The sequence below is a fragment of the Pogona vitticeps genome, chromosome 5 (genome assembly GCF_051106095.1).
Source record: "Pogona vitticeps strain Pit_001003342236 chromosome 5, PviZW2.1, whole genome shotgun sequence".
Lineage (NCBI taxonomy): Eukaryota > Metazoa > Chordata > Lepidosauria > Squamata > Agamidae > Pogona > Pogona vitticeps.
The window spans coordinates 61,876,127-61,890,184 of NC_135787.1; the positions used below are offsets into that span (position 1 = coordinate 61,876,127).

Consider the following 14,058-nt stretch of genomic DNA (forward strand, 5'->3'; position numbering starts at 1 on the left):
AACATCCTAAATGTAATCTTAAACTACATGTATGTCCCCTGCAATGACTCAGCACATCTTTTAATTTAAGAATAAATAGGAGTTGACATATAATTACATTTCCTTTAAAACTACACAGCATTCATATGCAATTTAGTGCACATTGTAGACAAGAATTGTAAACATATAACTTTATATTTGTAATATCATAGCTAGATGAACCACATTGTAAAATGAATTATTGATTGCAGGTTCCTTTTGTAAAAATGGCAGAGGTGGAATTCATACGTATATCGCATCGGTGGATATCCATTGCTTCAATAAATACTGAAAATGTAGTTTTTGTTGTTATTAATTTTCAACATTAAGCATTTGGGGAAAAAAGAACACCTTTGAGATTGTTCATAGAAGAATTGACCAACTCTAGGAATGTAGGAACCTGCTGCCTTACACTGAGTGAGGCCACTTCCCTATCTGGGCTCAGTACTGTTTACACTGACCGGCTGCAGCTCTCCAGGATTGGCTTTTCCAATATCTGCCTCCCAGATTAAATATCTCTTCCCCCCCCAGCACCTTAAAAAGTACATGTCCTTCACTACCAATTTGGCTGTGGACATTTCTGATATAGCAGGTGTCTCCAGCCCTATCCAGTCACTACAGTATCCAGCACTGTTAACGTGGTTATCAGAAAGTGCCCAGCCTCATCACCTCTACCATCACTTTCTCCTCATAAGTAAGGCTGCAATGACATGATCAAAACTGTGAGAATTGCAGCAGCTGTAAAATGGATTAAATTCACACCTTCTTTTACTGATCACATGATGTAAAGGTCAATTCAAATCAATCTGGCCCTTTCTGCTCTCAATACAGAGTTTTACTTCCTCTGTTCCTGGTCACGTCTCCTTTTTCAAAGCCAATTGATTCGAACAGACTTTCCCCTATGAGATCAGTTATTTTGTTCTCCACATGGCTGGTACTTGTGGTGTAACTTTGGGGTACTATTATGGGCCTGATGCTCTGGAGAGCAGAAACATCCACCTCTGGGATCTTTCTCCCTTGTCAACCCAAAGGTTTTTTTTTTAAATAAGTTACCAAGTTTAATGCTAGATCATCTTATCTCTGCATTGATATTTTGTTTAGCACTAGATTACCTCTGCATGGACAAAAAGAAAAAGGATACAAATCAATATGAAACAGAAACAACTCTGAGAAACTATCATAGACTATTTTGTTTCCATAGTATGTGCGTATATGTTTGTATGTTATGGAGAATTTTGGAAATTATCCATTTCCTCTAGTGCCATGCAACATTTTAAACAGCCCATCAGCTTTACCATGAATGATGAAAGGAAAGCCAGGTATTAGCAGTGGGTGGGATCAAAGGAAAGGGGGCTGTGGTGTGGATGAAACCTCATCAGTTTGAGGGGCCAATGTGGACACTACTGAAACAATCCAAATGGGATTACCTAATCTGAACAGAAGCATAAAATAGGCTGTGAAACAAGCTGCAGCATAGCTCTGATTCAGCATGCCACTGTAATCACAGCCTAACACTAAGACTGAACAGGGGAAATTCCTGCTTGTGTGTAAGCTCTACAGATTGCACAGAGAACATAATGACAGAGGTGGCAAGGGCAAACACTCCCATCTAATGCTGTTAACAACAACCAGCCTCTACAACAACTCTGCAAGGCTGCTGTTGCACGCTTTTCCCTCAGTCCTTTTTCCCTGCTGGCTCTTCAGCTGGTATGGAAGGCCCATGCACACATTTGGTGTCATGGGGTGAGACTGGCCCACTGCTTTGCATGGCTCTACTCATTGAAGACTCCTGCTAAGAGCACTGGCAGCCTCAGGGTGCATGGGATGGGGAGGATGAGGAGGATGCCAACGAGGTCTACATTTCGGAGGTGTGCATGACATGTGGTATTATGACATCCTCCAAGGCAAGTAAGGCATTGCCCACAAGGCTGTGCCTATTTTGAGGGTCCTTTTGAAAATGGTTTGACAAAGAAAGAAAGGAAGATAAATGGGACCTGAATTGCCTCTAATATATAGCTAGAGGGCACATAGAATTGTTTCTTGAAAGAGTTTGCCAGTGATGTTTTAATGCTTAAATGTGAAATAACAACAGAAAAGGGGAGAAGAAGAAGAGAAATTCTTTTTGCAAACCTCGAAGCTACTCCTGTTAAAACCTTTTTAGTTTACATCACTTTATAGGCTTTCTATAGATCCGAAATGATTATGAACTATGACACTTAAAGTGATAATAGTACTAACATATAACACATAACACACATATACAGGCAGAAAGTTTTCAGTATTTTAAGGGAAGCAACACTCTGTCCTCTCTTTTAGACTCAAATGTTTTACATGGAAAGTGTTTACTGATTACTAAATTCAATGGTGCACAAGCATTTTCAACCCAATGACATCCGCATTACGTCAATAAAAAACCAAGGAAACTAATAACATGTTCTAAAGATAATATCACATCCAAATAGTTTATTGTTGCATATCCTTTGCTTAATATCTGACATTATGTGTAGTGTTTTGCTTAGAAAGAAGTAGAACTTTGAAACGGTAGAAAAATAAGGAAAGGAAGTACACATTTTCACTATGAAAGCATGAAGATGTGAAATCAACAAGTGCTACATTTATGATGGTTCATCCCTAAGAAGGAATGGAAAGAGTGCAGAATGAAATCAACCAACAGACCACCAACTGATGTTGGATGGACAGCTGTTGCCACCTGTTCTGGTTGCCCACAACTGGAATATTTCTGAACAAAAGTGAAGTACATACAGCATTGGCATCACCTACGAATACGAATGACCAGATAAGGAAAGAGCTGAGGCAGTGTATGTATGATGTTCGTGCAGGGATAGTTGACATTGCTTCATCTAGAGTCCTGTTGTTTTTATTGAAAACGGCCCTATGGTGAGGGGTGTAGTGCTGGAAAGTAGCATTGTTAGAGCACAGATTTCTCCAATTAGTCAGAGCAGAAACAGTGGTTACAGATAACCCATTATTAGAGCTGAAGTAGTCTTTTGAATCTGCAAAATGTAACCTCAGGCTTAAGTACTGATGACCAGTAATTACACTCACCCACAAAGCAAGCCAATTTGCAAGCTCCAGGAAATGAGAGACAATTCTGCTGTGACTTTCACACACAAAAACTTAAGAATATTCCTCTTCTAGTGGCGGGGCGAGGTATCTGTAATATATTTTCCTGCCTTAATGCCCGCTAACTATAAAAGCAAGCACTGAAGATCTAGTAAATTGGGGTTATCTCACATTTTCCTGCTTCTTCCAGTCTTTAGATAAGGGTCACACCAGCCTATTCTGTTATTCTTTAAATATTATTCTTACTGCTACCCTTATTATGTTTGTGTAAGTGCTTGCAAGAAATAATTTAAAATGTTTCAGGCTGCTTTTCTATATATGGTCATGAGGGGAGTTATGCTGAGATGAACAGAACCTATTGCTCAGTAAATATGAGTTGGGTTCAGGTTGCCAGTCCTGTTCAAGGTTGTCAAGTGAAGCACGTCTATGGTATTACATTTAACTGTGCTTTCAAAATATTGGTTTGAATTATATTACTTCCATGATTTCATTTGAATCAGTGCTCATTGGGAGAACTGCTTACATATATAACAGGAGATATTCAGCTTCCGTAAGAAGGCTGTATAATCTATAAAGTGAAATCATGTTGTTTACCTAGAACTAAACAGTTCAGTAAGAAGGTGAAGTGGAAGCAGCTTACACAACAGTGGCAAATGATGTAAGGTTTCCATTTGCTTTTTATACAGCTACTATCAAAACAGTATTTTGACAACCAAATTGAAAAAAAAGGCAAGGAAACCATTAAAAAAAGCATGAAGGCAACATGAGACGGAACAGAAAGAATGTCATATATTTGTTACTTGTGATGTATGCTTGGAAATATGTAGTAATTTTATTAACATCTGCACTGGAATACATGGTTGACATGGAGAACAGAACAAAGCCATCCTTACCTTAGTTGAACCTAAATGGTGTATTCTGTCACTAGAGTAGCTCTGGGGTATTGGCGGAGCAGGACAGTCATCGACGCCTTTGGCTGTGTTCTTTTTGATGACTTCTACATAAGACACGGGGAAGATTCCTTGTCTGTTGGTTCCTGGTAGTTTGCCTTCATACCAGTTTTGATCAACCCGTCTAAGGAGAATTATTCTGTCTCCCTGTAAGGCAAAACTCGTTGAAAGTTGAGAAATGACAGCTTTATAGAGAACATCTAACCTTATAGCACAAGTTACAGCTGTGAGAAATAAGGTCCCGGGCTCAAAGCTCACCCCAATCTGGTGGACTCTGGATCAAACCAGACAAGGAGGCACCTTGCAGTTAGAAAAAGTATGACTGACTTTAAAGAGAAAGGTGGGGCATATGGTGGAGGGGAACTGATACAAACTGGGACCAAGGGATATGCGAGGAGATTATGTTCACTTTTTGCTACTGCTGTTGCTATGATCCAGGCCAGTGGCCTGGTTTTTATGATGTTTGCACTAGGGGAAAAAAGTTTAATTTACTCCCAAGCACCTCACATAAGGATCACTTAACATCCCTTGTTAGTACTGCACTGAGACAGAAGAGAGAAAAGGACAGTGAGAAAGAAGAGGATGGCACGAAAGAAGAGAAAGAGAGAAAAATATGGTAGGAGGAAGAAAGAGAGGAAGAAGTAGGGGGAAAGTGGATGATAGGGAGAGAGCAACAGAGGGAAAAATGGGTGGTCCTGTTCAGAAATGGGAAAAGCTCCTTGGTTGGACTACAACTCCCAGAATGCTCTAGCCAACATGGCCACTCTCAGAATACTCCAGAGTACAAGTCACAGCCTACCCTAGCAAAAGTACTCTGTAAGTGGTGGTCCATACAGTTCCTTTCACCATCTCTGGCCCTGCCCACCAACAGCATGGAGACTCAGAGAGACTGCTCCCTGCCCCCGTTTTCTATACCATTACCGCACACCCCCAGTGACCCCTGTGTATTTGTCATCTCACACAAATTCACCTTTGGGCACAACTTGTGCTTTTTCCACTTTTTGCTGCCATCAGAGGATATTATCCTCACTATATCAATTAAGAATCTCACACCCTTGCTGCCAAATAAAACCAGGTTTATTTAAGGATAAATAAGTGAATCACAGAAGGAAAATCATGGATGTTATATTAATATTCATTCATTAAACGTGGATTTGATTACATGTATGATTGCTTGTGTTCATTTGCTTTAATCAAGATCTCAGTAAAGTGGTGCCTCACTTAGCGACAGCTCCGTTTAGCGAAGAAATCGCTTAGCGACACATTTTTTGCGATCACAAAAGCGATTGCTTTGCGATGTTCTCTATGGAGTATTTTCGCTTTGCGATGATAGCAGGGAAGCGATCATCGCAAAGCCCCCATTTTCGCACAGCTGATCGGCGGTTTCAAAATGGCCACTGGGAAAAAAACATGGCCACCCACTGTGTTTACGGACGGATTCCTTGCACTGAAAATGGAGGCGCTGTGGAGGATCTTCGCTCAACAGTGAGTTTTAAGCCCATAGGAATGCATTGAAGGGGTTTCAATGCGTTTCTATGGGCTTTTTAATATCGCATAGTGACATTTTCGTTCTGCAGCGATTTTTGCGGAACAAATTAACGTCGCTAAGCGAGGCACCACTGTATATTTTCTGCCTATCAATGTACTTCCAATTCCTTTTACCTCTTTAATACTCTCTAACTAACCAACTATCCAATCTCTTGTCTTAACACTTCACAGTCTTCTTTCTGTCTAGACACTTCACCATCTTTTCCCTAACTCTCTATCTCTGTCACACTCTAACTGCCTCTCTGGCACTCCCAGTTCCCTTGACTCTGCCCCTCCTGTCCTGTCATAGGCTCCTGCACTGGAGCTCTAAAATGACTGACAGGAGTGACGTGTGGACTGTCCGCCACAACCATCACTAAAAAAATGTGGCACTCAACAGAAAAAGGCTTCCCAGCCTTGGTTTATTGGACAAAAACAAATTACCTTCCTTAGTGACAATTCCACATTTGTATCTGCATTGAAATTATATTTGGCAACAGCTTCTCCAATCTCTGCAATGTGTGCTGGGGGTGGTGGCCTGGCCGGCTGTGCTTTTTCTGGGGGAGTAAGTTTCTGGGGGAGAAAAAAAGAACATTTTTTTGCTCTGGCCAGTTTATGGAACAATTTTCTAAAACTAATACAGAAGAAAGGAATAAACAACAATACACAAACAGACAAACCTCAACATAAGAAATAGGGAAAATTCCAACTCGTCCGTAATGTTCGCCCTCATACCAGTTTTGATCCACCTTCCTGAGAATATAGACAGTATCTCCTTTCTTAAAAGACAGCTCCCTGTAACAGATATTTTTAAAGAATGATATGTTTTCTAAGGAAATCTGTAGTTCAAACACCTTTTTTAAACATGGTTATATAATATAACATATAACATATAATGTTAGTGAACATTATATAATCTCAGTCAAGGAGATTTGTGAATACACAGCAGTTTAGCCCTATGCTTCCTAAAGGCTTAGTGCAAAAACAATAGTTTGTTATCCTTTTCTCTAACCAGGATTGCCTGGTTTAACTATAGTTAAGATCTTAATTACCATTAAACTATGGTTCATAGAGGACCAAGGTGTCTGTCTATAAAGAACAACAATCAAAACAACAGTTTGCTACATTCATGTTATGTTTTCAATCCTGTTCTTTCGGTTGCCATCACTTCCAAGGATTCTTTTAAGATGCTTTTTAGAGTGTGTATTTGATTGAGTGGGGACTTAGATGCTTTTATGTGTGTGTAAACCACTCATGGTAGTGGCACACTGCTAGATGGGCAGTATAAAACTCCAATAAATAACATAAAACAAAATAAAAACAAACAAGAAAGTTTAACAATTGCTTGAACCACAGTTTACATTGTGCAGATATAAGACTTAACCATTGTTACCTCAAACCATATTTTGCAAAGACATCTTAAACCATGGTTAGTGTCACATTCTGGCTTGCACTTGCACAAACAGTTCTATATTCCAATTGGCACAATCCACAGAATAGTTAATCTACAATATTCCAAACCAGAGGTGAGCAGAGTGCAGTCCTTGTGTGCAGCTGCCTCATTCTCATCCCCCACCTCCAGGAGCCTTCTGTTGCTGCCACAGTAACCTCTCAGTGAGATCAGAGAAAAGCAGGAGAGATGGCAGAAGAAACAAAAAAGCCAGCAGAAAAACATCCATGCACCCCATCCCCCAGAGTTAGGTGGCTAGAAAATAATTCTTATGCTGTTTGTTTGTTGGATCAAAACACATCTATGGCCCAACCACACAGTTAGCATAGGAAGGATGGTATGCTTTCTAATTGGATTGTGCTTTCCTGCTCGTTTCTCCTGTTTGCTCTTCTCAGATCTCAATGCTATGGCAGCCCCAAGATGAGAGAGATGAACTAGAGCTAGTAATAGGAAGAGGAACAGAGAATGAGTATGTGCCTGTGATGAAGAAAGAGAGTGACTGGAAAAGAAAATGGATGGATGGTTTGTGTGTCTGTGTAGAAGAAAACAAATGGAGAAGATAGTGTGTTGTCCAATGAATGTTGTGCACAATTTATGTCAATTTCCAAAAATTGATTAATGCTGTATGTGCTACCTGGGGACAAAATAAGATTGGGGGGGGGTTAGGCTGTGACTGGAAATTCACATGACATGGAGGCTTCTGGAGGTGTGATTCTGCCTTTTTCATGGATCATTTTCAGCAATGAGGAGTTCTGGGGATCACACAGCAGGCCTTGGTGGGTGTATATAGACCATGGACTGCATAATCCTTACTCCTAGTCCTAAACATGTAAATGTAAGCTAAAAATCTGCTTGCATTTGAATCCCTGATGAACAGCACTCATTCATATACACCAATGGTGCAGAGGAGCTGAAAGCCACTTTTAGCATTATGGGTGAAAACAGCACCACTTAACAGAAAAGTTGTTTCACATATTGTAAGCAAGGGAAAAAAAGAAGCTTCTGCTTTAAAAAGCAAATGCATTTGTTAGGTATCTTATTATTTATTATGCTCTAGATGCTACTGAGTGCTGCATGAGAATGAGTTTATGAATTATTTTGTACTTAAATACTGCAGAGACTAATCCCTAGTTAAATTATTGAACATTTGAGTCTTTCAGAATTCTTAAATAGTATATGATTAACCCACCATATTTTAACTACATCAAACATGGAAAATTATTTGTATTGATTAAAATTGTGCCACATACAGCTTTTTTGTTTTATGAAAACTACTCTAGAGTTCGTAATGAAAGTTTAGGAAAAACAACAGTACATGATACATACTTAGCAGTTTGAGCCTTAAAATCATATATTGCTCTAGCTGGCACTCTCTGAAAATGGAGAGAAAGAAAGTTAATCCACACGATATATATTAACAGTCAATCCATTTGATTTTAATAGTTTCAGATATGTGCTTTTTCTAACAATAAAAAATAAAAAGTGGTTCCAAAGTCACTTATTATGCTTTCAATATTCTGATTACAATTTCTAGCCCCCTACAGCATTGTGGCTTCATCCCTGTTCAGCTGTCTGATACCTCTGGCTACTAGACATGTGAAGAGACTATCTAGAACACTAGTTCTTAACCTTTGTTACTCAGATGTTTTTGGACTGCAACTCCCAGCAGCCTTCACCATCAGCTCTGCTGGCTGGGGTTTCTGGGAGTTGCAGTTCAAAAACACCTGAGTAACAAAGGTTAAGAACCACTGAACATGGGTACTAGCCCTCTGAAAATAAGAAAAGTTCTGATGGACCAGAACAAAGCAGTGGAAGTTGGTGACTGTGATATCAGTGGGGCAGTGACTCTTCTCTGGGTTTCAATCCAAATTTCACAGACCTATCCAGGGTGCTGAACCATGTCCCCAAAACAGGGTTCAGTGCTTTGGATAGTTCTTTTAAAGTGGATGCAAAAGCCTTGAGTGGGGATGCTGCCCCACTGACATCAGAGCCAACAGCCTCCCATGGACCATGGACCAAAGGTCCTATATGTCAACCTTTCATTCCCATAGTGACCACCAAGGTGCCTATGGGAAGCATAGTGAAACCAACAATCCACCCTAATACCCTCAAAACTCACTCATGTTGCCTTGTAACTGGTACCAAGAGAGTTTCTGACTTTCACAGTGGGAGAGGAGAGAGATATAGCCATTATGATGTGTAGGCACTGACATTCTTCATGAATTTGTCCCATTGAAAGTCATACAAATTGGTGACCCTTTTATTTAGGGATAGGAAATTGCAATCAGCTGTGTGAAGTGCTGTGGACAAGAAGCACCTCTTTTCACTTGTCCTGAATTTCTCACCTTTTAGTCTCCTGGTATCTTTTCCACATTCTTCACACCATGTATCAATTGTACACAAAGCTTGGAAGTAACGATTTGCAAGGAATGAATGGCTGGAACAACTAATGAAGCTATAGTGAGGTTACAATTCTAAAGTAGCAAGATAGGTAAGAATGACATAACAAGACTTTTGGGGGAGAATGGAATGAGTAATATTTTTGAGCCATTTTACGATGGAGCCATGGAAGTTGAAAATGGTATCAAACTGGCATAAACATGGCATGTACATTCTCTCAGCAGAGATATTCCCCCCATGCCAAGCTGTGAGACAAGGGGTGAGGGAGTAGAAGTTCTCACCAGAATGTTGTCCTCCCTCAAGGAGGAGGAAGAGGTACAGACTGACCTGCCTACACCACCCGTCAAGACCATGCAATGGGGAGTTGACACCTGAGAGTTAGAGCGGGAACTGTCAAAGATGACGGTGGCCACTCAGACCGGGGAAGAACTGGCGAGAAGAGGAGAAAGAGGGAGATCCGTCACAGAGGTGGGAATGGGGGATATAAAAGGAGAGGTGGATGTGATACCATGGGGTTGGGAGTTGATCTGGGTGGAAGACCCATGGACTGGAAAGTGGGAAAAGGTATGGGTCCCTAGGGAAGAGGCAGATTACCAGAGGAGACGGGGTCTGCCTCCACGCCCTTCATATTGGGGAGAATTGGAAGCCTGGGAGTGGTGTCAGAAACTCTGGGAAGAAAAGGAAGCTGTGGAGAGGGAAGAGAGAGAGAGGCGACTATGGCATCTAGAAGAAGCCCGGAGGAGGAGGGTTCTTGATGGACCGTGGGCTCCCACAAAGGAGAGGAGGACCCCTTTCCACCCGAGTGGAGAGATGAAGAGACCACCCTGCTATTAGAGACAGAGAATGAACCTGGCGTCTTAGAGAACAGTAATCCCTTTATGAAGGGACCTTGGACTAATTTGAATTAGAATCCGTTCGAAAGAGACGTTTGGATGCCCTTGTGGGACCCATTGGTCACGAGAGATAACACTGAAGCAGAGATTGATCACACGGATCTGTTGTCCCATTTTACAATAAAACTGAGTTCTGATTTTCAAAAGTGGATGCCTCCAGTGTCTCTGTTAAAACCTGAGGAGGCAAAGTTTGAACCCTCACACAAGCTGCCTCTGCTTTCAGAGTGGAATTCTTATCAGTGCCAATAGCTGCTTCCTTCGTACAGCAAATGATAGTATATGCTTGGAACAGGGGCAGCAAAAATCACACAGACCCCAAACATAATGCCCCAAATCCTATAGAGGTTCACAGAGAGATTGTGCAAGTTGCTACAGCTAATTGTGGCTAATTAACAAGGCATCAGGGTGCATGACAGGCATGTTATCAGGCATGTGACCTGACATCTTGTCAGTTAGCCACAATCAGCCACAACATCTTATGTAATATCTCCACGAACATTAATAAGATTTTGGCTATCGTGTTTGACCCTCAGATATGGAAGTATGAATGCCACTAGGCCTCAGAGAATTACTTTCTTCTCTTTATTTTTCCACCCCTATAATTTCTCCCCTGTTCTAGTTCAATTGTGTTTACAATTTTTACTTTGATTTGTTTTTTGTAGCATCAGGGCATTAAAATGCATTGTAAGTCCCTCTGTATATTACTTCAGAGAAGCTCTTTTGAGTTCAAACTCTACTGAATTAATTATACATGTTCTTTTAACTACCTCTCTCTCTGGAATTCCTCTTCTTTCTTTTGGAGCACTTCGACCCACATCAGTGAAAGCAGAAGAATAGTTCCCAGGAGACTCCTGGTCTACTGAAAATAAAACACCATCTTGTGACAAAACCATGAAAAAGTAATCCTGCTGGGTATTCTTTCAAGGTAAGCTACAACATATGCAAAATGCAAGTCTAAGGCAAAACAAGAAACACATAAAAAGAAATTAACAAAAACAGACAAATGGAAAACATGTGAAAGTTGTTTCCCCTAATATTTTAACTGTTCTTAAACTGAACTTGTAGATTTCAACAACAAAACAAGACCAGGATGTGTTCCCTTGTTCTAATATATACACCACTGACTTGAGCAGCTACAGGATCAGATGCATAAGATACAGAAGATGCAACGGGAAAGAAAAGCATAGCAATGAATCATAAGACATGAAACACATGCAGGGGAATGTGCAGAAAGCATGCCACAATGATAGGAGGAGGAACTAGGCATTTTTTTCAGGCTATTAAAATATATATATGCATTTTAAAATAAACTTGAGATTAGACTAGACATTTCCTCAATGATGATCTATTTTGGTTTTGTTTTTCTTTAAGAAATAGAAGCTGCAGGTAAGGTGGGATCTGGAAGAGACCTGCAGTGTCTTGGCTTCTTCTGGTGCTATCTTCCTCTTAAAAATATCTTTCCTGTCTGCTCTTTGCCCCTGAAAGTGCCATTACCTGCAATGGAATCATTGGCAACAAAGAGCAGCTGGGGAGATAGGCAGTGCTTCCCCTGTTCAAAAACAAAAACTTGCCATCAAGTCAATTCTGGTTTATGGTGTTCCTTTCCATGGTTTTCTAGATACAGAATACTCACAACTGGTTTACTATTCCCTTTTTCTAGGGGTGTTCTGGACTATCCAGCTTGCCCAAAGCTGCAAGGCTGGCTCTTTTCCCAAGAGGCAAAATGGGGAACTGAACTCCCAACTTCAGCTCCACCAAATTCACTGGACTAACGTATACAGACAGACACATTGTACTGTAGTGGTATAGGCTATGCACCCTAATTATTCTAGCATACCAATATGTTGCTTTGTCCTGCCACTGAAAAACTTCTGTACCTCCTCTTGGTTGAGGAGGGCAATATTCAGCAGAAAAATGACACGGGATGAAGGCAACAGACACTAGAGATTCTACTAACCTATGGCCATTATTTCTAAAAGACAAAACCTAGGGATTAGATATCTGTATGGCAAATATATCACCCAAGCCTGGTCTAAGAAACTCTTAGTGTTGCACACTTGCAGACCTTTTAAAGCTCTTGCGCTGTCATAATTCTTTCTTCTGAAAGCCCCTTTCGTTGGAATAACTTACAAAATATGCTTGGATACAATCTTAAGCACGCCTACTAGGGAGCAACTCTTACTGAACTCTGTAGGATTTTCTTTTGGGTAAATATAATGTACTTAAGGTTGTTTGTATGACATTTAGGAATACAAAAACACCCTGTTTTAACTAACTTTGAGAAAATACTGTTCCTAAATCTCTTCCGAAAAATAAAGACCACACTAAGTAGTATATAAAAGCAACCCTCTCCTCTAGCTATTCTAATTTTTTGCTACTTGTATATAACCACTGATTGGAAATCAGCAAAGATAATTGAAATTATCAGCCTGCTGGTGTTGCTAAATACTGTACAGTGGACCCTCAACTTACAGACAGCTCGACTTACAGACTTTTTGAGTTACAGACTTCTCTGGCTGCAAAATTTAGGTTCGACTTGCAGCCAGAGAATCGACCTACAGACCTGAAAAAAACCAAAATGGAACAAAGATGGAACAAAAATGGCCGGTTATGGATTAATTGATTTTCAATGCATTGTAGGTCAATGGAGCCTCGACCTACAGACTTTTTGACCTGCAGCCACTGTTCCAATATGGATTAATTCCGTAAGTAGGGGCTCCACTGTATTTTCCCACCTATGGAGCTAATTCAACTCACAACCTCTATCAAGCCAGTTAAGGAAACCTGACCACTTAGTTGTCACTCCTGTATGGGAAATTGCATATATCCTACATATTTCAATGGCTTGAAATCCTATTGTTCAGTGCACTAACTCACAACTAGAGAAGGCCCACTGAATCAGTTCCATTGATTCAATGGTCCTACTCTAGTTGTGACTTACTACTCTATTCAACAGGATTTCATCCACTACTTGCTGCATGTCATTAAGGCAGGCATGTCTATCCTGTCATATGTACATGCAGCAGGAAGGACACGGCACCTGACCCATTTTGCACATAACAGTAAACCACCTTTTGTTGAAGCAGTAGCAAACAAGCTCTCACACTCTCTCCTTCTTCCCCCTTACAGCTTGGCCATGTTTCTCCATCATTGTGTCTGAAGTAGGTGACCTCTGTACAAACTATGGCTTAATGATGAGGTACTGGGACACAGCTTGGCTGCGCAATTAGGTGTGTGACCAGACGTATGACTGAGATATGCCACAACACATTGTCAGTGACCTACAATTAACAATAGCAAGTTACACAAACCTTATTCAAAGACCAATAGGATTTTGGACATAGTTTGTTAAAGAGCCACAATTATAACCATAATCTGAATCTGGCATTCGCTCCAACAATCCATAATTTAAATTAATCACAACCCTCCCAAATTGACCATAATAGGAAACTACAGTTAGGTTAAAAGCAGAGGTGGAGGCTTCCAAACTCCTCCTTCCGCCAAACAGGAGGAGAGGTGAGTACTGCATGTGAGTAGAAGCTATACTGCTACTCAAGCAAATTACACAAAATTATGGTTTAGTGTTATGCACAAACAAAGCCACTGTACTGTTTCATGTTTCAGAGCATGAGCCTATGTTATCAGTGTAGATTGACTTCTAAATAATAAGTTAAGCTAAGTTATATATAAAAAAAACATGGAATTGCTACAGCAACTGTAACAATACTCACCTTGT

At 40.5% G+C, this 14,058-nt stretch overlaps 1 protein-coding gene across 50 annotated transcripts in view; it reads right to left on the reverse strand.

Moving 5' to 3' along the window:
- SORBS2 (sorbin and SH3 domain containing 2) overlaps positions 1-14,058 on the reverse strand; it is a 237,799-nt gene that overhangs the window by 21,348 nt on the left and 202,393 nt on the right. For 43 of the 50 annotated variants that reach the window (XM_078393957.1, XM_073001376.2, XM_073001371.2 and 40 more), the window contains 5 exons: positions 11,090-11,178; positions 8,356-8,402; positions 6,260-6,374; positions 6,024-6,152; positions 3,996-4,199 (listed from right to left, as the gene is read on the reverse strand). In XM_078393957.1, the coding sequence (XP_078250083.1) occupies positions 3,996-4,199; positions 6,024-6,152; positions 6,260-6,374; positions 8,356-8,402; positions 11,090-11,178 (584 nt within the window). Of the gene's footprint in view, positions 1-3,995; positions 4,200-6,023; positions 6,153-6,259; positions 6,375-8,355; positions 8,403-11,089; positions 11,182-14,058 lie in introns of all 50 variants that reach the window. The other 7 variants (XM_078393955.1, XM_078393954.1, XM_078393952.1 and 4 more) reach the window with 1 other exon arrangement.